We start from the raw sequence: 27,733 nt of genomic DNA, 5'->3' as shown, positions 1-27,733 counted from the left end.
CTTAAGTTATGTAATGTACACATGATATTTAACATATATCTTCAAAAATAATTAAAACATTCCCTTTGGTGTACAGGCAGTGGCTTATTCTTTCAGTTCTTTCACCTCAAAGTCTTAAACACATTTTTAACCTTTTTTTTTTTCAATGGGTAAGAGTAAATGTATTTCACACGTCCAGTACTTCAGCTTAAATGTCTGCCAGCTGAGTCATTTTCATTTAGGTATATAGGAAAGTTTTCACCCGCCCACAAATGATGAAATTCTTGCCGTGTGTGAGTGTATTGATAACGTGTTCTGTACTGTATTCTCCACGGTTAGGTTAGGTATGGTTAGGTTAGGTTAGGTATGATTAGGTATGATTAGGTTAGGTTGAGTTGGGTTAAGTTAGGTTATGTTAGGTTAGATTAGGTTAGGTTTGGTTAGGTTAGGTTACATTAGGTTATGTTAGGTTACTATAGCATTAAAAAGGTCTCCCTCCTATCACAGCCTTTAGTGTCCAGTCCACAGTTCACCTGACTCATTATTTTATCTGTGCCACTTATATTTGCTGTCAATATATTCTCTCTTGTCTAATAACAAAGAGTGAGTATATTTTATAAGTCCATCACAAGGTAAATATACTTTCCCTCTCAGTATTATCATTTGAATAAGTTCATATAGTAATCAAGAACTGTTAAGTGATAAGTGTGTGAGATTTGATATACTGTACTCTTACTCCTGCTCCCCCCCCCCTCTCTCTCTCTCTCTCTCTCAAATATGTAATGTGTGTGTGTGTGTGTGTTTAAACAGATCAAAATTCTCTCCTTAGATACATTCAAAATCTATCATCATCCCTTCATCTCTGTTTTTTCTTCACTACACACAGATACAGTAACTATCAGCAGTGCGAGCCAAAATAAACTCTGTGTTGAATCATTTTATTCCCTTTAAACTACAATATAACACAAGCTTCAGTTCCTGCCCTGATCCATGACTTACATTGACCCAGTAGCACACACACACACACACACACGTCCCTCAAAATATAGCTGGGAAGTATTGATTTATCGAACTGTTTAAAGATAATTAGATAAATACCAGAGACCAACATTCACACAGTTTATTCTCGAGGTTTGGTGTTTATAGTAAATATACGGACGGCCACACGGGTAGGTTAGTGAACGGTGTCACCAATCAGAAACAACGTGGGTAATGTATTCTTAATAATAACATTAGTCATACTATTATTTATCCCTCAAGAGTTCTGTTACACTACGTACTTTAGGATATCCTGTACAGTGGTTCGGTGAAAGTTACCTACCCTCCAAGACTGTATTCATCTTTCGTTACTACTACTACTACTACTACTACTACTACTACTACTAGTACTACTGCCGCTGCTGCTAATGGTGATGATGATGATGGCAGTGACTTCAATACAGTCTACACTTATTATTTTTAGTAGTAGTATAGTATTGCAATTATTGTTCTTATTATTAATATATTATTATTATTATTATTATTATTATTATTATTATTATTATTATTATTATTATCATTATTATTATTATTATTATTATTATTATTATTATTATTATTATTATTATTATTATTATTATAAGATATATATTATTTCCCCCAAATAATATTTAATCCACTTCCTCTTAATTAAAACATATTATTGTTACATAATTTATCTCACTAAATTTGAATATCGGAACTAAAGATGGGTGGGAGGAGGGGGAGGCACATAACAGCGAAAGTAATGTCATCTCTTTGTGACCGTAAAACACATTCTGAAGGTAAAAGATTTATTTTAATTTTGAGGAGATAATTCTGAACCGTACAAGTGATGTAATCTGACGCAAGAGTTGCCAGTCACCCTCACTGGTGTATATAAACCTTTCTGGAACTCTTGGAAGAAAAACACAGAAGTTGAGGCTACTGACGCGGGTCCGGCTCATACTAAATGCATATTAGGAAGCCTTGGACTGTATACCATAGTCAAACCACACTTAAGCCATTTAACCTAACCTAATCAAGCCTAACTTAAACTAAACTATCCTAACCAACTTCAATTTACCTGACCTAACCTAACTTATTGAACCTAACTTAAGCTAACATAACCAAATGTAACTTACCCTAACCTAACTAATCCCGTATATCGTCACGATGACGTCAGAGGAACCCCGCATGATATCAGTCGACCGTGCTTGGTGTCACGATAACATGAGAGGACCCCACGTGACGGACAGTATAGTGATGATGACAGCAGAATTTTGTGTTTTACACTTGTGTACATTCTGACCTTTCTTATCCTCGGAGATCACAGACAGCATTTGATTATTTGTTACATCTCTGAACTTGACTCTTGTTGTGGAAGGACCAACTGACTTAGACGACTACCAGGCTTAACGCATGATATAACCATGCTCTACTACCCCGCGGCCTCACCCTACACACTCACTCCCATCTTAAACTATGTTAAACTTAAAAAAAAAGCTCACCCGTAATTCAGCTAATTAACTTTTCCAAAGCTTACACGCCTCATTTCTGGATTGTGAATGGTCACACAATATTGAGAGTGGAGTCAATGCCACTCGGCACTGGGCACAGCTGGGTGCCTGCCTACTGAGAAGGACGGTTATCAATTATGTTTGACAGGCGTTACAAACACAAGAACAAAGCTTTGTTCCTTCCTGTGGGAACGTGTGTTATGGGTGTGGGCGATTATATGTGGATGGCCCTGGGCGTGTGGGCGGCCCCTTATGTTGCAGTGGTCAACACTCCTGACCATCACCCTTAAGGGTAGTGACGGTAATGGTAGGGGTGGTAGTGATGGTGTGGTGGTGTGGTGGTGATAGTGATGGTGGGAATGGGAGTGATGGTATTAGTGGTGATGGTTGTGGTACGGATGGTGGTGGTGATAGTGGTATTGGTAGTGGTGGTGGTGGTGTTAGTAGTGGTGGTGGTGATAGTGGTGGTGGTGGTGATAGTGGTGGTGGTGGTGATAGTGGTGGTGGTGGTGATAGTGGTGGCGGTGGTGATAGTGGTAGTGGTGGTGATAGTGGTGGTGGTGGTAGGGCAAGAGGTGTAGTAGGTACAGAAGGCAGGTCACCACAGCTCTTGGTTCTCAAGCTTTGTTATCTTGTTCGTGCGAGGCTGCTCACACACACACACACACACACACACACACACACACACACCTTCCTATTTTGGTTCCTTCATTATTTCTTTGTTACTGTGTTTGGTCAACCCGATAGGAAACAGCTGTTGTGAAGCAGCACAGCCTACCACAGCGCCAGCAAGCACAGGCATTTCACCTGGAACACCACTACCACTACAGCATCGAGTAAGCTAGAGGAGTGAAAAATGCATCGGCTTTCTCGCGGTAATTCTCTTTCGTTATTCATAGCATCACGTGCAGGCTGTTTTAGAAGGAATTATAGTTACCTTGCTGTTTTACCTGGAGGCCAATTACAGCACATTACAGCAAGGAGGGTTGAGCAGCGCAGGCAGGAGGTGGTCCGGTGTGGCGGGGTTGTGTGGCCAGTTAGCGGCTGTCAATGTGTGTACCCGGCGTCAGGCGGTCGCGCTGGAGAGGTCGTCAGGAGCCCCGTGCTGACACCAAGGGCCCTCCAAGTCTCCGCTGACAAGCCCCGCACACACACACACACACACACACACACACACACAGTGATGCACGCCCGATCCGCTCCTTGCCGTGCCCACTGCCCAGGGTTCCTCAGCAACTGCCTGCCGTGCCCAGGATCCCAACTCCCACACAAGCTCTCCGTTGTGCCCAGGACCCCGTACATCAGCTCTACACACTGTCCAAGACCTCCTCGATGTCACGGTTCATGAGATACCGTAAGGCCCTGAGGGACGCTCCTGGGTGTTGCATCAGGCCCTAGGGGTTGCCCCTGACGCGCTGGGTTTGGCCGCTCCACCACACATCTTCACCATGCAAATGTTGTTCTGCCTCAGTGGTTAATTGGCCAGATTATGGAGGTGGGCGGCGGCTCCAACATCCACTCCACCTGCGCCCTCCCCCTCTCCTCCTTCCCCGCCTCCTGCAACATCTCCGTCCCCTGTATGCCGTCCCTTCTTTCACCCTCTCTTCTCCCCTCTCCTTTCCTTCTCTTACACTCGTACCTCCGTCCACTCTCTTCCGCCCCACCTCCATTTCCTGTCTTCCGCCTCTCCTCCACCCTCCTTTTCCATCCCATCTCCTCCGCCCCTTCCCGCCTCTCATTTCTCAGCTCCTCCTCCTTCTTCCCCATCGTTTCCAACTCTGCCACCTCTCTTCTGCCCCTCCTCTTCCTCCGTCCCAATTTCGTTCCCGCTTTTCCGCCCCTCCTCTGCCCCTTCTCCACAGCTCCACCTCTGGAGCATTTACACAAGTTCCTTCTGGTAATAACCGTCTCCTCCACCTTTATCCAACTTTATCCTACACTTCCTCCTCCGCGCCGTCCCATCTCCTTCCCCACCTTCGACCTTCCTCTCCACTCCCACTTCCCACCCTGTCCTCACCCCTCTTCTCTGCTCCTACTCTGCCCTTTCCTACGCCCCCATCGGCATTGTACCTCGCCCTCTACTGCCTTGCCTCCTCCTCCTCCCCCTCCTGCTGTAGGACCACAACAAGAGGAGAGTAGAAGGAGCCCTTAAGTGAAGACGACTCGTGTGATCTGTGTTATAAGTTCATCAGCCCCTTATAGCCCGTCCTAGAACACGAGAACTTGACACCACCTGCCCCCAGATACTCTAACCTCCTACTCCAAGACTCTACCGCCTCCTGACCCCATATACTCAAACCTCCTGCCCCAACATACTACCACCTACTGCTCCAGGCTGCCACCTCCTCCCCCAAGACAGTACTGTCCCTCCTGCATTGTCGTGCCAGGTTGACATCCTACCCGTCTCCACTCGTCACCACGTCCTCCAACATCCTCGACTCACGCTAAAAAAAACTCTTCTTCATTCATTCCTGCCCAACACCCCTCGAGTCTGAGGTCTTCCTGCTGCACAATATTCACAATTGCATATTAGTATTTTTGTTTGGTATGAGACCATCCCAATACGTTCACATCTGGCCCCTCATTATAATCTCAGGCGTTAGGTCGCTCCTCAAATATGCACGCACGCACTTGCGCACTTATATATAAATAAATAAATAAATATATATATATATATATATATATATATATATATATATATATATATATATATATATATATATATATGTATGTATGTATGTATTAGGTTTTAAGCTATTAAAAATGGCACGAGAAGGCGCTTATCAAGGGAAGTGGTTGACGGACACTGGTGAGGCGAGAAATACGTGAGTGACTGTGAGGCTGCAGGCGGTGATGAGTGAGGCCCGACACCAAGACCCACACATTAAGTGATTGGTTTGGCTGCCTCTGCCAAGCTGCCACCTCTACCACACTCGCGAATTAAAAGTGTTTCGAGAGGCTCCAGAATTTATAATGGAATAAAGAAAGAGAGGAGGATGTTTTGGTTAGCGCGAAGTTGGCCAGGGTGCTCAGCTGGGAGGGGGGGGTGGAAAACCTTGCCTGCCGCCGTCTGTGTATGGACCATGACACACACACACACACACACACACACAGTAAGCATGAATATCTATACAATTTCCGGCTATTCACGAAATAATCTAAATCAAAGGAAAATTATAATCATGTTTCTTTCAACGTTACATGGTTCACATTTTGTTTGATTTATAACCAAGAGGAACTCAAGCATCATGGTAGTCGGACATCAACCCCTAATCTTGGAAGTAGTAATGTGATCTCTCCTCGTGCCTATAGCTAACAAAACCTTACTGTTATACTTGTCCATGTCATCAGCAACATCTGTGAGGCGTATCTTTGGTGGCTGCTGAATTTATCATCATCTCGGATCATGATTTCCATCAGGGCCACAGAATGACGACTCATGAATCGTGCGGGTTGTGGGTGGGAGCGAGGGAGCCGCCACGCTGTGATATATCAGTAATCAGCCGATGACAAACATTGGTCTCACGAGGACCTGTTGAGGGAACTTGAGGACGACATGAAACAACCCAACAAGACATACAAGACAGGAGAGGGAAGTCATTGACAAAGTAGCACTCGAGACCTGAGAGGAGCAGTCCGGCAGAGTCCGGGGTGGCTACAAGGCCGGTTTTCCTGATCCCTGGACCTGGCCTGGACGGCCTTAGTGAAGCGCTGGAAGTCGGACAGACGCCATTGACGGCCCTGCGCTCGAGTGCCCATGGAGACTCATCACTTTCAATTACTTCAACAGGGCTTTTATCCAGGAATGAAAACAAATGGAAGAATTTAAGCCCCTTGGTTGAAATATCCAATGAATCACGTCTCCCCGGGCTGGCCGTGATGGACAGATCTAGCAGCAAGAGCCCAACAAACAAACGGACAGTGGCCAGGGAGCGGAACACCGCCGAGTGACAGCTTAACGGACAGGTAAGCTCAAACTCTCAGAGAAAAAGAACATCAAGATTATTGACACACTAAACACGCCCGTTGCGAGTTGTGGAACGCAGCGAGGAAACTGGCAGGGGAAACATTACCACCACTGACCAGGAGACCGCGACGCTACGGAGATCCACGGAGACCACGAGACCAGAGACCACAAGGGGCCCTGACACTACCAGAAAGCTTCGATTTGGTTTAGACACCCGGGTATCATTGCCAGTGGGAATATCACCTCTGGTTTGACGACCGCTGGTGAGGGCAGGTTGCCATTGCATCGAAAACCATATTATACTCCGAAGTCCGCTGTAGCCGACCAGAGTTCACCATGTCTAGATAACCTTCGAAACCAATAGGGGGCCTCAGAGACCACGAACAGGGAAACGCGATCACTGTCTCAGCGACCCTGTATAGACTGGGCTGCAGCTCTGGAGACTGAGGTGTCCCTAGGTTGACGCCCCCACATCAGGAGGATGTGAACGTGTTTATTACATTTTAATCTCCGACAGAACTTAACACGTGCGGATACAGATAGCAGTACCGGTAGACATGTGTATAAAAAGTGTAGATGTAGATATTGGTTGTAGACGCATAAATGGCAGCCTTACCTTCTACATGGCTACTGATGGCGGGTAACAGCACGGTAGCAGTAAGATACGACACAGGGGAAGATAAGTTCTCTTATTCAGAAATTATGAAAAAAATCCACAAATATCTTAGAACTCAATATCCACACTGTAAAGAGATATAGAATGTGGATACGTGTGTGTGCATGTCCGTAATAAAAAAAAATGTATAGTCAAACATTTGTAAAATTTCAACGGAATCTCACGTAACTTGGTACAAATGGTGTTTATGGATTGACGGTGTGCACGCGACAAGATTATTTCGCTCCGAAGGTATTTTGCTGTTATGCTTTTTGGTTGTCCAGTGAGCCACAGCCGGGGATGTTATTTCACTCGACTTGCTGCTGTTGATCTTTATAACAATATTAGTGTAACAGTGTCAGAGGGAACATCACTGCCAGCGTTGTGGTAGAAGTGGCGAGATTATGCTAGAGGTATGGAGGGCCAGTTAAGCACTACGCCGAGGACAGGAAATTCATCGTCAGCTAATACTGTACTTTGTGATGGTCGACACAAGTTTATTCATCGTCTATGGGGGTTTCATTATGGTCCATCAATTTTCGTGATAGACCAGTTTCATAGGGCGAGGTAAGTTTAATAATCTTCGGAAAAAATATTATGAGTGTCGACCACAGTTCCATGATCACTCTGCTGAATTTTCAAAATTTGTTGTCCTTTTCTATATGGTGAATCTTGAAGTATTTCTTATAGTTTATCATTATCAATGCCATTTTCTTTGGGTACAATTGCCTGCAGTTGTTTCCACGGCAGGGTTGGTACGCCTGTGTTACCATGACAATGGATGTGACATGAGCTGTAGAGAATCTGCTTTTATTGACTCACTGTGACAACAAATCCGAGGTGATGGGAAGGTTGCGTCGTTATGCTTGTGTGAGCCTTGTGGACACGATAACTTTAATTTGTATTCCAATACTAGTGGCGACGACCATTCTTGATCCCTTAGGGCAGGTCAGGCACTTCATAGTTCTGTATATTTACAATACATTAATGTTCACTGTCACTACATATGTCAAATTCTCTCACTTAGAGTTTCACTTGTTTAACCCATACGTCCACCCATCTCATCACAGGATACAGTCGTCTCTCTCACCTTTGGTCTACTGTTAGCCTTCACTCTTGGCCTGTCTCTCACACTCCATCTTTTAAGTGGCTGTTTAGTTTAATTTAAGTTACAGATTAATGACAGTAATAATATAATAAGAGTAGTAATAATAGCTCGGATGATAAGAAAGTAGTAGTAGTTTGTGTGTGTGTGAGTGAAGACCCACGATAGGTGCGAGTCAGAGAGATCGACACTGCCAGAGAGATACCGACCTTCACGTGAAGAATACAGGTACTCAGGTTAAAAATGTCATTTATTAGTGAATGCAAATTTTAATGATTACATTCAAAGTGAAAATTTATTCATTATTTTTTGTATACTATATCACTGTATATATGACTGAATAAATTTGTTTTGAAGATTTGAAATATCATTTGCATATTTATTACCATGAAGATTGTACACTGGGCATGGGAAGTATTACCTGGATAGTTGGTGTTCTTTTTGGTGAGATAAAGCAATTTAAGCATAATGAAACACTGAATATACTGCCTCGACTATATAGCTTTGGTAGTGGTGTATAAAACCTCAAAGTTTTATATAACATAAATAAATAAGTAACCACAAGGACACAGACCACAGCACGGTGATGGTGTGGGCGAGGTTTATCAGTATCCACCCGGTACTATTTCTCTCATTGTTCTCTTATCGCTCACACCTCTCATCATTATTACTATCTCTCTCGCCGAGTGTTAAGGTACGACCACAAAAAGAGAAAGATAAGGTCGTTGGCCTGTGATGAACTTAACTTTCTGAGCGCCATTGTTCGACTGGTGTTGGCGAGGTCGTTTCACCAACGCTCTTCGCATCACGGTCGGCGTTATTAAGTTTTAATTTCCGAGTGAACATTGAGCATCAAGAAGAAGGATCGCTCTCCCGCGGTATACAGAGGGATATTCTGCGTGTACCTCCGTCACCATGAGTGCGGAGCGAGCAGGGATGACTTTATTACTGCAAATTCTGGTGATGGCTGCCGCACTGCAAGGTATAGTTGTCTTATAATGTGTGTGCATAAAAAAAGGTGTAATATCTTGGTTATTAGATCACTATTTGTATTTCTCTCTTCATTCTCGTAGGCTTAATAGTGATTTAATTAAGTTAGTCCCCTCAAGTCTTCTGTTAATAGCTTTTCTCTATTGATTCTCTTGATACACAGGCAGGAAGGAGTAGGCTGTGAGATCTGGCTGAGTCTAATTCTATATTCCGCATGACAATCCCTGGAGTAGCTGAGGCTTTAGCTTCATATAATTCAGCTCACAACTTTGAAACGGGATCCACTCATTACCTTTCTCGAGTCATTTATCTTTTTAGTTATAATTTTCACCTTTAGTGTCTGTATTCTTTTTAAGGGACTCAAAGGTTCTCTGTTAACGTCTAGAACTTTTACTATTCCCACGTGTATTTCTTTAGCTCCTGTAATTTTTTTTTTGTATGTTCTCAAAACTCGTATAATTTCTCTGTAAACAAGATCTCCCAATATGTCGATAAGTTCTCTGATGTGAATTCCTCGATGTTTCATTCTGTGTCGTAATATACTCGTAAGTCTTCTGTTAGGATTATATACAGTACAATCAGAAATTCGCACCTCCAATTTTTCACAATCATATAAATGTCTGACTTTTGCTGCTGTGATGGATAAAATGGCGTCGAAATTGCACAGCGACTGTACCGTAACTCGTGAACGTGTTTTCTAATCCTCGTGTAATGAAAATGATATAGGTCGAACCCTCCCTCACGAATCCGGGTTCTGATCCTTCTCTTGCCTCCCTAACGGAACAAGATGGCGTCGGGTACACTGGTTTCCGTTTTCAGAAATTAAGATTTTTTTGTTAAATATGTGTTGTAAATTGAATCTAATATTACTAGATTAAGGAAAGTAAAGAACTCCCCCTTGTTCTCAATTATGCCTTTCTAGCCTGTACTAAGGAGCCGGTGTCTGATGAGGTTATGTTTATCATCGCATAGTGTGAGGCTTGAACGAACGAAACCCTAAACAAAAAATAGCCACACCCTCCTTCCCTCTGCAGCAACCTTCCTGCCCCCCGAGCTGAGAACTTTAGATATATTTGTTTATTTTACATGCGTAAAAGACAGTAGTGTAATATAGTATATATCAGGTAAGTAAATTAATTATATGAAATTGGTTATCTATCTAATATACCATAGGACTAACCATGTGTCTGTCTGTCTGTCTGTCTGTTCTGGGCAGCAGAAACGGCACAATCGTTTTTCATCAAACTTGGTGGAAAATTCGCAAAAATTTCGTAGAGTGGAACAAACCTGGTCCCATGTCGATGGTTTCTTTAGGAAGGCATTAATTAACCATTTTATTTACGATGGAAAACGATGCAAGTCTACGGACTTGGTGCACCCTAATTAACCATGCAAGTCTATGGACTTGGCGCATCCTCATTCGCTGTACGCTAGCCAAGCATGAGCGTTCAAACTTTCACTGGGCACGAAGGTGCCCGCGATCACTTGTGACTTACTATTCAGAAACAAAAATCTATCCAAGAAGTGAACTCTTGTGTATTTTCACCAGTAGGAGCAGATCCGTGACACCTTTTAACCCTGCAGTCAACACTATAGATTTCAAGACCTGGGCTATGGTATAAGCTGGTTTATTCTTAGTGTTACTGTGTTAGCGTATGGCGAATTGATGGTGGGGTGAGGGGGAGAAAGTCCAATAGAATGTGTGATATTAGAGTCCACGTTTAACTGGATGTAACTCTTGTCTTCTAACTAATAGGTCAAGAAGGCTGCAATTATTCCACCAAAATTATCGTGGAATTTTACAGTGGAGAGGAGGATAGTTGAATGGTTGAGAGATAAATTAAAGTTATTGACACTGAAATTGTAAATAAAAAGATTAGGCAGAAATAAATGGAAGTTAACGTAATAACACCGTGAAGTAATTAGCCGGAGGATGTGTGTTTGGGGAAGAGATGGTATGCCACTTGATAATTAATCATCTATTAAATGTGTTTTAACATACCTTCTATCATTTACTAGAGAGTATGAATCAACTTTCAATATAAGTACAGTATTAGTTCCATGCAGTCGTCGCACTTGAGTGGTAAATAAATAAACCTACACATTTATGATTCACCAATACATTGTTTATTTTGACAGTGCGGGCGGCCCAGCAGGCTCAACAGCTCCCAGCAGAGGACGTTATAACTGCTACGGCGCCCCTCGCCACCACCGCACCCTCAGAGTCGTGGCACTGTACCTTCCAAGATGACTTCTGCAACATGACGACCGTGTCTTCATATAAGGGCCACTGGGAGCGTAACAATACTTTAGACAAGGTGCCCAGCGTCCAGGGTAAGGCTGCTTAAATCTATTTCATTCTCTTAAAGATATAAACAAGGAATAAATAAAAAATATGAACAAAACACTCGTATTAACGCATATTGCAGTCATAATATATTCTGATTCATATGAAACTTGAATTACTCTGAGTCTTAAAAGAAATACAATTTAATACATACGCCAGGAATGTTAAAACAATACTCAGGTGTTATTAGATATTATTGAGTAGTTCAGAGATGTGATGCAGTGATGCGTAGGGTAGTTGACATATACCCATAGATAATTTAAATGGAATAAACTTTAACATTCGTATGGGAGGTAAATCGTACTCGTAAATAATATGACACACTGGACTATCAATGGACATTGTTTCGTTGTCTGGATAATGCTTATGTACTGTTTAATTTTTTTATTGACTTAGATAACACTTGTGGCTCTTGTTTCACGATAATGTACTGCTGATATAAATTATTGACCTGCTTGATATATACAGTATTATAGTTTTTGTTTTAAATTATTCTTAAGAGTTCCTGTTCAGACTGCAGTCTACGAAAATTAATCAGTCTTTTTCTTTGTTAATTTGCCTTTATTTTTATTTGTTTTTAATTAATTATCGCGTGTGTGACAGACACATGGTACGTGGCAATGTCGGGGAATACCTCCAAAGGGCAGCGGGCAGGCCTGGAGACACCCGTGTTCTCTTCCTCCCCTGTCACCCCGCGCTGCCTCACCTTCTTCTACTACATGGACGGTGCTAACACTGGCCAGATCTCTGTCCTCCTCAGGTCAGTCGATGTGCTGAGGTCTTCTGCGTGTGTTCGGCCAGAGAGAGAGAGAGAGAGGATATACGTGCCTGTTTTAATATCTCCGTGTAACAATATTTCCCTTTTTAATGTCTCCCTGCTTCAATATCTCCCTGCATCAATGTCTCCCTGCTTCAATATCTCCCTGCATTAATGTCTCCCTGCTTCAATATCTCCCTGCATCAATGTCTCCCTGCTTCAATATCTCCCTGCATCAATGTCTCCCTGCTTCAATATCTCCCTGCATCAATGTCTCCCTGCTTCAATATCTCCCTGCATCAATGTCTCCCTGCTTCAATATCTCCTTGCTTCAATATCTCACTGCATTTACATCTGCCTTGCATCACTATCTCCCTGCATTATTATCTCCCTGCAATAATATCTTGCATTAATATCTCCCTGCATTATTATCTCCCTGCAAAAATATCTTGCATTAATATCTCCCTGCATGAATATCTCCCTGCAATAATATCTTGCATTAATATCTCCCTGCTTTATTATCTCCCTGCATGAATATCTCCCTGCATTAATATCTCCCTGCATGAATATCTCCCTGCAATAATATCTTGCATTAATATCTCCCTGCTTTATTATCTCCCTGCATTAATATTTCCCTGCATTAATATCTCCCTGCATGAATATCTCCCTGCAATAATATCTTGCATTAATATCTCCCTGCTTTATTACCTCCCTGCATTAATGTCTCCCTGCATTAATATCGCCCTTTATAAATATTTCTCTGTTAAATGAATTATAATGTGCCTGGCATATTTATCTTCAAGTCACTCTTGCTTTAACATATTCATATCATAAATGTTTTTATATTTTCGGGTCATGGGCATAATATTATGATGATTTGGTTGAGCTGTAAGTGGTTCTCAACCTTTTTCACCCCATTCCCACCTTGAGGAATTTTCAACATCCTCGTGGCCTCCTTCATTTTTCTCCCAGAACAGACAAACAAACAAGTGATAAAGACTAAAGAATGATAAAGAAGGACAGATAAATAGGACAAGAGTTAGAATGACAAACACACACACACATTCACATACATAACACGCCCATGCACTCACACATAAAGCACACATACAGTCATACACAAACATGCACACAGGTAAACATTCACACTCAAGCTAGCTAAACTGAAGTGTACTTCCTGTAAGCAAGAACACGCCTCCTCTGACAAGCACTGCCCAACTTGGAAGAATATTGAGTCATACCAATTATGCACTAAAAATGGTAGGATTATATAAGTAAAGAATGAGGATGAACAACAATGGCACCAATAAATAAGGAAATAATTAATAAAGGAAGTGTAGAAATATTTCACCCACGTAAAGCAGCGACCACATGAATTATGAAACAAAATAAGTAACACCAATTACGGAGTATATTATGCTTGAGTCAAGCTCAAACTCAATATATGGTTCAGAGACAATACACTCCACTGTTTTCGTGATGGTATCCCAGGCCAGACTATGATCATTCGGTCCTATCACCACTTGCAAAGGGATGACGCACGGACACGTACTGAACAAGTCAGTTCAGCAGCTCGGTCCAGCGCCTGTCACACAGACAGGGACTGGACCTGTGAAATCTGAAATAATCCGTAAAAAAAAAAAAAATAAATAGCACCAGAGTCTGTAAATATTAAAATTGTATTGTCGTTATGATTAAACAAAATGACAAAAAATGAATGAAAATTCTCTTCTGCCAAGTCAAAATAAGTAATACAAGTTTTGTTTAATTCAGATTCCCAACATTATTTGGAAACGTACAATTTATAACAGCTCGCCGTGGCTCCCCTAAATTCTTGCCGTGGCTCCCTTGGGGGCCATGGCCCCCAGGTTGAGAACCACTGGGCTATATCCTTGGTCGACTTGGCTAACTGTGTACCATTGTTTGTAGACCTACTCTGTTTATAAACTTGTTTGTATACCTACTGTCTGTACATTTGTTGATATATTTGCACTGTTTATTACATTGTTTGTATACCTGTTCTGTCTGTAACATTGTTTATATACCTGTTCTATTATATTGTTTATATACCCGTTCTCTCTATAACATTGTTTGTAGACCTGTTCTGTCTTTTAGAGTGGACAACCTTTTCGACGTGACTCACTGATCGCTCTCACTGACGAAAGAGTGAATTTATTCTGGCACAGCTATGTAACTGTCACTTGTAGTTGTTCTTATATGCGTGTGTTTAAAATGTGAATAGGGGATATTGTGGTGGAGTATTGGCCATTTTAGAATTGTGGTAGAGTACAAGTTAAATTATAGTCGTAGTGGAGCGGAAGATAGTATTATGAATATTGTGGCGGAGTAGTTAATAATTGCGGTAGAGTAGAAGATATTTAATTATACTTTGGAAATACAAAATGCTTTATAATTATTTTGTGATATAATGTTGATGTATTAACAGAAGAGGAGGTGATTTAGTAGAAGGAGCACTATGGACACAGGGGCGGCCTCAAGGACAGGAGTGGATGCCTGCACACGCCGACATTGACTTCAACACATCGGTTTCTGTGAGTCTACCCTCATATAGTTTACATTTTCTGTGGAATAAGTTGCTGACATCTAGTGTTTGCAGTGTTGCCATTTTAGCGGTTTTCCCGTTAAATCTACATGTTTTGACCCATCATCTAGCGGGTAAATTTACTGTCTAGCTGCTAGCGGTTTTTTTTTGCGGATTTAACTGATGTCTAGCTGATTACTAGCGGTTTTAGTTATATAATTATATTTGCATAAGTATAGACAGTCATTCGAAGGATCTCACTCTTGTGAAGTGGAATGAGGTTTCACAAACTGCCCTGTTTTGGAATGAAGTACATAACTACATGGACGCATCATAATGTAATCCATTCAAGGAGTTGGCAGAGTTTACTTTATCAGTCTCTCGTCATACCCGACTCTAATGCTGAATTAGAAAGGACATTCAGCCAGTTAAATATAGTGGAAATAAACTTCGAAAAAGAATGGGAAAAAACGGCTAATGCTCTTCTTGCAAAACGCGCAGGTTTGAAAAGAAATGAAGTCTTGTTTTGAATATGAAATACCGGCTGATATCTTGAAATTGATTGGGACTAGCAATGCATACGTCAGTGAACCAATCCTGAAATCAATACATTCATATTACTTTTGTGACATTATGCCCACCGGTGTGTTAATTAGCTGTACTTCTATGTACCATACTTTCTATATTTATCATTCTGTCCATATATATATAGGAGGTAAAATGATATTATCTATAGTTACAATCTAGCCTGTTAGGGGTCAAATCTAGCGCGTTTTGGAGTCTCATATAGCGGGAATGTAAATTTGTAGATAGCAACACTGATTGTTTGGTTGAGTTGTCAGCGTTACATATTATTTCTAGAGAAAAGGTTATGGTCATTGAAGACTTTACCATAAACTGTTATTGAAGAGTTCTTGATATGATTAGCCCCAACTTAATTCACCTGATATAACCCCACCTCTCTCCCCCAGTTACAGTTAGCGTTAAGGCGTATAATGCAGCCCAAATACATAAAATAGCTCGGAAAATGGAAGAAAATTTTGAGTCTTATAATATCACATTTCATTTCTACTATGTTTTTGGACCATTCAGTTATAACATTCAGTGATGTAAATAAGAATTATATCGTAAATGTTTTTTATTAGGAATACTGTATGTGTGGATTTTGAACCATTTAAATGTTTTCTTAATTATGTAAAATGTGAACAAGACAAATATCTCCAGTATAAATAAATCGTATTGCTGTTCATTTACTGGAATCGAACTTATAAATACTTAAAGAATTTCTTTGAGCTTTATATATATATATTTTTTTTTCTAGATTGTGTTTGAGAGTAAGAGAGGCAATAACGTGGAGGCGGTGTTGGCGCTGGATGAGATCACTATAGTTGAGATGTCTTGCAACTCCTTCCAGCCCACCGACGAGCCCGACCAGAGGAGTGAGTTACGAGTCCTATTCCTGTACTAATTTATCACTCCGGATACTTGTCTCAATATATACCGCTACTACATCAACTACTGTACTTGTGATATATCTACTACTATTGCATCTATTAGAACTATAAGTTGCAGTATTTCAGTGGTTTATCACATGTCTTCATTAACATCCCCTCTGTATCAGCTGAGGGCAGTGGTGTCTCCCTGATCCTTCGTACCATCAAGCATATTAACATACTCACAAACCATTTAGTATAGATAACAAAAGTTACCAAACTTGCTGTTATTCATATTCAGAAAATAAAAAGAATTTTCGTAGTGTTTACATTAGAAAGGGTCAAAATAGAACCATATTCAGGCATTATCTAGTAATACAGTATTCTTTATTCTCCGAAGTTGGTGAACCTTTTCGAGTCCATATATTGATAAATATGTGTACCTACAGCAATGTGCGACTTCGAGGACTCTTTGTGTGGATTCACTCTGGAGAATGAGAAAGGGGAGTGGCTATGGATCACCCCACATGACAAGGCCATCAACTTTCCTCACCCCGCTCATGACCACACCTACAGCACTGATTTCGGTAACCAAGCCATATTTTTGCTTTCCAATAAAACCATTTTCTTAAGACTTGTTTTTACAGGACAGTACTTATATTTAGCCAGTCATTATTGGTTTTTATAATGCTTATTTTTCAATTGCTTTGGTTAATGGACCAAATTCATTCACTGATACTTTACTGTACGTATTCCATTATTTTTCCTTCTCATGACAAACGTCCTCCTTGGAGTGTATTTTTTTTGTTTTTCATCTCACTCTTACTCTGTGCTATGACAGTTCTTATACCCCTGTTATATGTTCATATAATGTACAGGTACTATAATTTATAGGTGGTTTTACAAGAATATGTATTGTATACAGTATTATGAGGCAAAGTGCTCAATACCAAATCCAAATGTCTGTTTCAGAGGCACAGGAAAAAGGTTAAAACTGCGTGTGGGTTGTGATTGCTAAAATATATTTTACTGAGACTATAGGTGAGGATACATACCTCTATAAATGCAAAAAGCTATGCCTGTATTCATGTGTTAAGTTTCTGCTTGTGGTTAAACGTTAACAAATTGTCCAGATAATAATTCTAGTATCAATGCAGATATTTTGACGAAACTACTTGAATATATAGCGTCACTAGGTGATGTACAGTATATAACATCAAATTAAAGTCTTTGTAACATGTCAAGGTCACGGTGAAGTCAGAGATCAAAATCCCTCTCCAGAGCATAACTTACATCCAAATACATATTTTGACATAATTTCCAATGAATATTTATCATCACTAGACGAAATGTATAACATTATATTCATATATTTTATCAGTTATAATTCTCTGTCAAATTTGCTGTTCAGTGGAGGCAACCGTGTTAAAGACAATCACATGCATGATCTCGTTCGCTTAACACGTGTCTTCACTATTTACCTGCCATTCTTCTTTTCTCAGGATATTTTCTTGACCTCAGTAGCTTGAACTGTAAAATCTCTCCCCCTGGGGGTTAATTTTTTTCCCATTTATAACTTGAATTTTGAATTTGCCTTTCTTTCTCTTGGGACCCTCCTTCAGGTCACTACTTGGTGGCACCGCTAATGGACAACCGTGAGGGGCTGGTGGGTCGGGTTGTGACACCGGAGTTCACAGAGGAGCTAAACAAAACCCAGTGCCTTACTTTTTGGTACATGCACAATGGCCAGACCAACAAGGACGCGCTTACCGTCTCCATCAAGCATGACCTGGATATATTTGCCAGAGCAGTCTGGAGAGAGACCAGTGAGTTTCTCGTGAATTTTGAGTGGCGGAAAGTTGTGTGAGTGGGATGTGAATAATGAAAAGTGGAAAGATGTGTAAATGACTTTTTGAGTTTTGAGAACTGAAGAGATGTGTGAGTGGCTTGTAAAGTTTGAAAAGTGGTAACAATGGAGCGTCGATGCACTTTCGACTGTATCTTTGTGCATCTATTTTTGTCATACCTAAGGTGAACATCATCTGATGCCTTCCAAATTTTTGCAGCTATTCTTAATTTTGTTATTCATTTTATTCAACCATTCTCTTTCAATCCTTGGCATGGTCCTTGTACCGGTCAACTGCTTCTAGCACTCCTGTCCCAGTTGAATTCCTCATTTAGTAGACTATTGTAATACAGGTATTTTCTCCAAACTTTCTTGATTGCCTCATTATCAACAACCACATTTCCATAGTTTCCTTTGGCTAATTTTAGCTATCATAGTCAATTTTGTTTAGCATACTTTATGTAATACTGAAATTAAAGTAGTTTCTTTTTGTGGTTTATTATACGTGTACAGTAATTGCCTGATCCTGAGTTTATGTACAGTAACTCTGGCACACATAAACACAGTGCAGTATATAGTACTCCATATTTTGATTTGGGCTCTGATGATTATTTTATCTAAATAGTTTAGATTTGCTTCAAATTACTTGTTTTGAAAATGTTCATCTTTTGTTCTTTTTACAGGAAATTTTGATTATTGACATTTGTTTTTGGAGGATAAACTCATTTTATGATATCAAATATACTTTTGAAAGATACTGCAAATGCAGTGAAAATTTACATATTATTTGTGTACTGTGTCTATGCAATCCCTCAACCTATTTTCTTGAAATATTTCTGCTTATCTATTGTAGGAAATAATTTACAGAGCAAAAGTTAACCTTGATCTACCGTATATATTTGTTTTTAGTCCAAGAAGAAATAATTTTAACCCCCTCATTATGGGAATGTCACTTTTATTATTTTAATTGGCTAATGCCAACCGATTTTATTCAACTAAGAGGTGAGCCCGTACACAAGGGGTTAGTAGACTATCACCACTAATGATCTTGAACTTTCTTTGCTGAAGGTTGTAGGGGAGACTTCCCTGTAGTATTTACTTATGAATACTATTCCAAATACAGGGTATATTTTCATATTTGGCAAATGTCTTTGAATAGCTATATCTTATAAATGTCAAAAGTTATTGGCAAACAGTATACTGGGTCAGTATTCAGGATACATAAATATTTTGTTGACTCCCATTACTAAAGGCAAAGGTCAGGGGCAATGGTAAAGTATGGGTGGGAATGTTCAAAGATTTATATCTCTTGAACGACAGACTTTTTATGATAAATGTCTTTTTATCATGCCAGGCAACCATATATACTCGTGGTTGAAGGCCAACATCCCCATCCCCTCCAGCAAGAATAAGTTCAACGTTCTTTGGGAGGCCACACAGACAAGGAGGGACCAGGCTGGGTTTATGGCTCTGGATGACGTGGAGCTACTGGAGCAGGAGTGTCCCTCCATTGGTGAGTTCTTATCAGGATCTTGTATCAGCATGCTCTCTAACACAATTATTAATATATAAACTCTTTATTCAGATTTAGTATCAGGTTCGTATTCTTAAGTTTACTCTAAAGCATTTCAACTTATTTTGTTAACACACTCCAGGACCTTATATTAGTCTCACTATTTTCATAGTATTTTATAACCATGCACCTTGGGTCTATGTTCACGACAAAAATACTGATTATCTTTTATCAATCCACTCCATTGACCCCAACAGGTACCTGCAGCTTCCAGTGGGGGACATGCGGTTGGCAGAATCTTTACCTGACAGAAAATTTTACAGATGACACAGACTGGTTGCAAGGGTGCGGCGATGACAGCCTCAACAGCGATGCCCCCAACACTGACCACAGCGGAGATCCCTTAAGTAAAAGTCTCTAGTTTTAACATCCTGTGAAGACCATCCCTTTTGTGACTCTCTTTCTGTTAGCTTGCAAAAGATGATGATGTGTGTGTGTGTATGTGTGTTTGTTTGTGTGTGTGTGTGTGTGTGTAATAATAATAATAATAATGTGTGTGTGTGTGTGTGTGTGTGTGTGTGTGTGTGTGTGTGTACACCAGCATGTGTGTATTTTTGTTTGTTTACATAAAATACATATCAGTTTTAAGACAAAATGAAACTTTAGCATAAAAACTCATTTTACTCTTACACCTGCTAGCAAACAAATTCATTGAATTTTCATATCATTGATTTAATTAATTTTTAGCTAAATTAGGCAAAAGGTAAGCTAATCATCCTCTTATTTTATAGAAAAGTTTTTGTACATGGATGGATCAGATGGCACACTGGGGACAGCCACTTTAGAGAGTCAACTCCTTGTGCCTGAGCAACATAGTGACTTCTGCTTCTCCTTTTGGTATTACATACAGGTGAGAGTCAGAAAGATGGAGATAAAGAGAGGTAGAGAAAGACAAAGTGAAGAGAGGGAATTAAAACACTAGTGACTGAAATATTTTACCATTTTTCTTAAGGAAAATTCTACTTTATTAAGAATTTCTTATCCTCATCATAAAATACTCTCAATTGAAATAAATTTAAAAACAATCTTGTTTTTCATGTAAACAAAACCTTACTATACAGTACTATGATGCAAGGCGATGATCCCCTTGATTCTTATCATTCAGCACTTGATGGTTATTCCACTCCATTGCAGGATGCAGCTCCACCAGATGGTTGTTCCACTAATTGTATTCTTTAATGTTTGTTTAAGGTAAAATAAGATGGTGTGTGAATAAATGAGTACTGTATATGGCTCCTTTCATCTGCCTCTGACAGGGTGAGACCACTAACCAAGTCTCCATCAGTGCAGTAGTATCTAGTGGCAGTGAGACGGTGTTGTGGCATGAAGACAGGACTCCTGGTGGTGACTGGACACAGGGTCAGGTCCGAGTCAACGCCAAACAATTTCTCTTTGAGGAAGTTGCATATCAGGTATATACATGTCCCTGTAGGGTGATAATGAGATGAAAATAATGTTGCTTTTGAGGTTAACTTCTCCATGTCCCACATAATTGTTTTTTCTGGTATAAATATATCTCATAACTTTTCTGTCCATCCATACCTCAGACATGACATTTTATTTTGTTTAATGAAAGCTTTTTACATAGAGATAATACCCTAAATAATATTACAATTGGTGTATTACTTCTTCACTTGTTCATTCCAAAAGAAAAAAAGGAACTGAATATTCTATATTTGTTGTCTGTCTCTTCTACAGATCATCTTCAAATACAGAAATCTGTTCTATTTGAAACACATATACAGTAATTTAAAACAGTATGTAATGATTACTCCTCCACAATTTCATAAGAATTATCCAGTTTCCTGTTGTAAATCATAAGACATGATTAATAGAACCAATTTTTACTGTTGAATCATCCTGCTCCAGCTCCACATCCTTGGGACAAGAACCTCAAATGACTCAAAGATCGCCCTTGATGATTTCACCTTCAAAAGGCAACTTGAATGCAAGAGGATCCCTAATGTGCCTGGGACAACGACACCCATACCCTCACCAACAACACCATCATCTGTCCTGTGGAACTGCTACTTCAACAAAGATTCGTGCGGTCTGGTGATGACGGGCGATGCCTTGTGGACACCCACTATATATGTCAACACTTCCCAACACAACCATGGTATACACTGATCATAGTTTTGAGCAATGGGATTAAAAAACAGGTAGACTTGAGTAAAACTCATTGATTAATGAAGTAGCGAAGAAAAATAATTCATCTCCAAAATTGAGACTAAGTTATTATATTTTTCTCCATAACATGAGGTCGGAGGACAGATTGTTTATGATCGGAGCAGTATTGAGAACATTTTTGCCACAATACCTGTGCCTTAACTAATATGGATCAGAAAGAAATGTCTTAGCAATACAAATGTGAGCACTAACTAGTGATGGATATGCATCTCCTGAACAGACTTAACCTGCTTGTCGGTGATGGGTCAGGAGCACGAGGTAGCCACAGCCACCTTACCCCAACTTCCAACCCAGGACCAGCCCTGCTGTCTCTCCTTCTGGTACATGATAGAGAGTGCCAACCGAGGCGACATCTCTGTTATCATTGAGAAGTAAGTCATTGCACTGGCTGTATATTGGCCATTCTGAAAATTCACATCTTAGTGAAATTTTAAAAAATTCTTTGTAGGAATTTTGCACCTTTTTGAAACATCAGTTCCAAAAGTGGCTGTAATTGTGTTTTTATGTATGTTTATCCTTTCCGACTTTTGAGCCAAATTCAGTTACCTCTAAATATTTTGACTGAGATAGAAAGGTTTCTAACTCCATTTTGATGACAAATGACTGAATCATCAATTAAACACTTGATTGGAAAACAAAATCATTATCACCTGTGAGTTCAAGGACAATATGACCAAATAACCCATGAATCTACCTTTTTGACTGATTTCAGTTTAGTGGAGAAAGTGAGGGTGTGTGTGTGGACCCGTGGCATACCACAGGGACGCCAGTGGATATTTGGTGCCGTCGACGTCCCAATTAACAACAACTCTGTGGTAAGCATCACACAGTGCATCTTTTGCTATTTCTGTGGTAAATTGTATCTTCCTATTTATGCCTTCAGGAAATAAGGTTGATATCTGTTGGAGTTTTCTTTATGAACTCCTCATTTTTTTTTTTTTTAACGAAATAACGTTATAATGTAAAGTGGAAAGATTTATAAACTCATATAACTACATTCCCATGTACATGGAGAATTAATTTCAAGCTGTACAAAATAACCATTAGTATGAAAGCACCGCTCAGTGGGCAGGCTGGTATTTAAATTTTAAAAAGTCAGGTACAGTATTTATGTCGCACCCTGTATGATCCAGTCAGTTACACAGACCCATATACTTTTTCACCACATATTCAGAAAGTACATGACCCACGATACTAGTTAAAAATTAATTCATGAATACATACTGTACATGTTAAATGTTGTTACATGAGCAGTTAGAATCAGTTAGATACAAGACAAAAAACAAAACAATATAAAGTGTCTGATTATTTACATGCCTGGTAATATAACAAGAACAGTAGTGGATGTGGTGTTGTTCATGAAGCTTGTGACACATTTAAGGAATGGTGGGTTATGTTACAGATACAGTTTGTGGGTGTGATTGGTGCAAATGACCAGGGCGTTCTGGGTATTGATGACCTCTTCATTAGGTCTGAGTCGTGCGACAACATCCTCCCAACCCTTGTGCCCAACGATGACGGTAAGTGAAGATGGGGAGGTCTGTGTCAACACAAGACAAGGTTTTTCTCATTGTACTGTACTTAAATTCATTACACAAGGGTATAAATAAAGTACAGCTCCTCCCCAACTTATGATGGGGTTAGACACCCAAATCCAGGTCGTAAGTCGGAAATGCTTAAATAATTCATAGAAAATCTAATATGGGTGTCTCTTCTTCTCAGCACCACAAAACACTCACTTTTAAGCTTGCCAGCCATTTTAAAGTGAATTACAAACGAAAATTTTTACTTTGTACTGACTTTGGGACTCGAAAATACGTAATTTGACCAAATTTGGGTACGACTGAGGCAGGTCGTAAGTCGAGTAGGTCGTAAGTCGGGGAGGAGCTGTACTGTAATTTTTACTCTTTCAGATATCAGTGAGACTATGAAAATTACATATGATTTGTGCTTTGGACTAAGTTTACTGCATTTTGGTATTACCCAAAGTGTAGTTTTTACACTGAAGAAAATGTAACTGCAACTTATTGAAGAAAGAATGATATTCATAGATTTTGTAGGATGATTCAAAATGCAGCTGATTGGTGAGAAAGAGAGATATAGTTAGCAGCTAGTGAGGTAGAAGTAAGAATTTCTTTTCATATATTGATTTGGTGTTGTGTTCAGCTTGTCACTTTGAGGATGAGACGGTGTGCGGATACGTGACGGAGGGGAATTGGTCTTGGGTCTCCCCTGACCAGGACAAAAATCTTCCTCATGCCTCTGTTGACCACACTTACAACACTCGTTATGGTAAGTGTCTTGAGTCTTTTCGTATCACTATGTCAAGTTAACAATTAAAGAACATTGATGTCTTCTCAGTGACTTTACGAAAGTTCGTTATTTTGGTAACTCGTACAGTATTACATCTGGCTCTCTGCACCTAGGGATCATGTTGTTTGACACATGAAAATCACAAGGTAACCATATGAGTAACCTACACTCTGTCAATAGACATGTTGTTGGTGTATGGTGCTAGGTTGTAGCCTATGCTGTGAAAGGGGTAAACTAGATAGATATCTTGGGTCTTTGTTGTGGAAAGGAAACAGCCTACCAAAATATGTCTATTACAACAGTTAAAGCAAATGAATAGCAGGTACTTATAGAAATGTCGTTACTGTACTCGTGATTACAGCCACCCAGCATTGTAGTGGGAAAACTCTTGCAAGAGAGATAAAATAGAGATAAGTGTAAAGTGAATTGTGACAGCTCACCTCTTGCAGGTCACTATATGGAGGCATCACTGATTGCCACTGATCATGAAGGAGTAACGGGCCACCTCAGCACCCATGAGATGACTCAGACTGACGACATACAGCATTGTGCATCTTTCTGGTACATACACAATGGCGAACACAACAAGGATGTACTGTCTGTCTATGTCAACATATCAGGAAAGCTTGGTAAACCCCTCTGGCAAGAAAAAGGTGAGGATCACCATAAATCTTTTGTTACAGTACGTTGTTGTCATTGTGTGGTGAAATCTTAATATTTAAATAGGTAATGTAGGACATTATGCATTTTTGCTGCCATTGATATTAGGAATACAGGCATACACATACAGTATTAGCAATAAGATTTTTAAATGCTAATAAAATTTAGTGCTTAAGAAGAATACATTGGTGTCCTTTTCCCCCCAGCAAACTACATTGACACTTGGCTGATGGCCAATGTGCCCATACCTAAGACGGCAGAGGTGTACCGCCTGGTGTGGGAGTCTTGGCATAGTGCAGGGGAAGAGAATGGCTTCATGGCTGTAGATGACGTCCTTGTTACTCCCAAGCCCTGTGACACTCTTGGTAAGTTCAGGTTTACTTACAAGTCATCTTTTGATATTAGGCATCATCTCGAGCACAAAAAGTCAGATCTGTATGCAGTATGTTTCCTATAATTGACATGACTGTATAATGTTAATACTGCACTTCAACAACTAAGGTCTTAAAGTGTGTAGCAAGACCAGTAATTATACTATTCTATCAACAATTTAAAAATACTAAGAGTTAAAACTTTCTGTGCAAAACACATAATGGGTTCTACCACATCATTGGTGATGTACCCCATGGATGATATGTTCAAAGTGTAAGATGCTCCTTTTGACAAGCTCTGGTACTACTTTCATCTCTCCTCGATTCAGGTTTTCTCCTTCCTTTCCTACTCCTATCATATTATTCTGCTTTCAGTTGGTCATTCACTCTCCTGCTTGCAAGAGACAGTTTGATTTTATAAGAGTCAGTTCAACAGTTCAAATTTTATACAAAACTTTTTGGAGCCTATATTTGTACACAAGATGAAAATATTATGCCTGTGGACCAAAATTTCATTGTCGTGCCAAATTTTAATATGTATGATAACCCCTAAATATTGCTTAAAGGTCACTACAGATTCAAAGTTGGAATTATCCAGATATTTTGGTCCATAGATACTAATAACATCACCTGTACACACAGTTTTTTGTCAGCTTCAAACTAATTGGCTTCCCTTTAAAGGGCCCATTTACCTCTTTTTGTACTCATACTACTGTATTTCTTTTTTTGTGCACACATTTCAACACAAGTAAATATTTTTTTAAATACACTGTATATACAGTACAGTACACAGTACTGTAATGTATACTTTATATGAACTGTACTGTATACAGTACAGTACTGTATTACACAAAAAACACCTCAAGTACCCAGAGAGATTAGAAAGACTGCAATTACCTCGCTTATATTATAGGTGGGCAAGGGATGACTTAATAGAAGTTTATAAACACCTCAGACGATATGTCTCAGTCGAATGTTCATATCTGGAGCAGGTGGATGCCCGCTCCACTAGGGGTCACAGCTGAGGTTGAAGATGCCATAAGTTCAGAAAACTGTCAGGGCAAACTTTTTTGGAGTGAGGGTTGTGAACTCTTGGAATAATGTGTCATAGAGCATTGTGATGGCACCGAGTGTGAGTTCATTCAAGGCCAGACTTGACCAACACTGGTGCAGGCACAGATACATTCTGGAACTAGTACATGCCCATTGCTAGCCAACAGTGTGTAAACAGACATGACCGACTGCCCAGGCAGCTAACGAGCTGATCAGTGGCACAGAGGAAAAAGTAAATTAAAATAAAATACACACACACACACACACACACACATACATGTGTACACACTGTACAAACAAGATAAAATAGGTTTTATATAGGTAATTTTTCTTGAATTTGTCATAACTTTGTCTGCAACAAAGCAGTGTTTTGATGATATCTTTATTTATGAAGGTAATTCTATAGTGTCTACATAACCTTTACTGATCCCTTCATTGCTTTTGCTTTCCCTGCCTTCAGTGTTTATACTTTCCCTGCTAGTTTTGCCTTTAACCTTTCTTTTCTTACTTCCCTCTGTAATCTAATGTAACTGACTTGGTCACCTTTTGATCTTCCCCCAGGAACATGTGACTTCTCGAGTGGATCATGCGGCTGGCAGAACGTGGTGGCAGGAGACGGTGAGGATGATGACTGTGATTGGATCATCGGGTGCGGCTCTAACGGGGAGGACCTGGATGCTCCTGACACTGACCACAACGGTGATGATCAAGGTTAGTAACGCTATTTTAAAACTTAAGATGTAAATCTGAGGATAATTTGATTTGTATTTAGATGAATATTAGTTATAATTAAGTAAATAAGGAATCCATTTGAGGCCTCTCACTGTAAATGAACTACTGTATTTGTATAAATATAAACAGATCCCTCCTAAAATAAGCACCTGACACCTTTGTCGGCTCCTTGGTCAAGATGCGTTGTTTACCCTGGTTCTTTATTTGCACTGTCTCGGCACATAGGAAACTGTATACTCCCATGACCTATGTGCACTGTACACCTATACTGTATTGTCTATATTCATGCTGAACTATATACCCGGTAACTGCATAATTTATAAACATGCTTATTAGATTTACATGACAGCTAGCTAGGATTAAAGGACCCATTTTATGTGTTCAATATAAGTGAACTCAAAATCAGTTTTATATTTTAACCAGAAAATATTAGACTGTATTTCCATTAGTTCATAATTTTTATGGGAGAATTTTTTGCATTTATGAACCTGTAGTTTTTTTACATGACATTCAAATGAATTTTAGTGATACCTCTATTAAAGGTAATATTTCAAACTCACAGGGAAGTTCATGTACATTGATTCTGTGTTTACTGACACTGGCATGGCGCTGCTCCAGAGTCAGATGTTCATACCTGAACAACACAACAACCTCTGCTTCCACTTCTGGTACTTCATGCAGGTAAGTTCAGCATCACCTTGATG

The 27,733-nt window shown here is 39.8% G+C and overlaps 2 protein-coding genes and 1 long non-coding RNA gene across 3 annotated transcripts in view; all 3 read left to right on the top strand.

The window, feature by feature from the left end:
• Positions 1 to 9,017: 9,017 nt before the first annotated feature.
• Positions 9,018 to 18,529, top strand: LOC121870941 (MAM and LDL-receptor class A domain-containing protein 1-like). Its single transcript, XM_042372913.1, has 7 exons — positions 9,018 to 9,204; positions 11,352 to 11,546; positions 12,163 to 12,319; positions 14,763 to 14,868; positions 16,180 to 16,297; positions 16,741 to 16,878; positions 17,914 to 18,529. The coding sequence occupies exons 1-7, from the start codon at positions 9,138 to 9,140 to the stop codon at positions 18,156 to 18,158; spliced, it is 1,026 nt and encodes a 341-aa protein (XP_042228847.1). The 5' UTR covers positions 9,018 to 9,137; the 3' UTR covers positions 18,159 to 18,529.
• A 2,344-nt stretch (positions 18,530 to 20,873) lies between these two features.
• Positions 20,874 to 22,265, top strand: LOC121870918. The gene is made up of 3 exons (XR_006089798.1): positions 20,874 to 21,122; positions 21,580 to 21,829; positions 22,121 to 22,265. It is a non-coding gene; the product is annotated as an uncharacterized LOC121870918 (long non-coding RNA).
• A 1,028-nt stretch (positions 22,266 to 23,293) lies between these two features.
• LOC121870940 (MAM and LDL-receptor class A domain-containing protein 2-like) overlaps positions 23,294 to 27,733 on the top strand; it is a 43,590-nt gene continuing 39,150 nt past the window's right edge. The window contains exons 1-6 of the mRNA XM_042372912.1: positions 23,294 to 23,420; positions 24,067 to 24,192; positions 24,663 to 24,866; positions 25,080 to 25,238; positions 26,859 to 27,008; positions 27,592 to 27,710. Of these exons, the coding sequence (XP_042228846.1) occupies positions 23,294 to 23,420; positions 24,067 to 24,192; positions 24,663 to 24,866; positions 25,080 to 25,238; positions 26,859 to 27,008; positions 27,592 to 27,710 (885 nt within the window). The remainder of the gene's footprint in view (positions 23,421 to 24,066; positions 24,193 to 24,662; positions 24,867 to 25,079; positions 25,239 to 26,858; positions 27,009 to 27,591; positions 27,711 to 27,733) is intronic.

Source organism: Homarus americanus, unplaced genomic scaffold (assembly GCF_018991925.1).
Source record: "Homarus americanus isolate GMGI-L3 unplaced genomic scaffold, GMGI_Hamer_2.0 scaffold52512, whole genome shotgun sequence".
NCBI classification, from domain to species: Eukaryota; Metazoa; Arthropoda; class Malacostraca; order Decapoda; family Nephropidae; genus Homarus; species Homarus americanus.
This window is presented reverse-complemented; position numbering and strand designations above follow the sequence as displayed.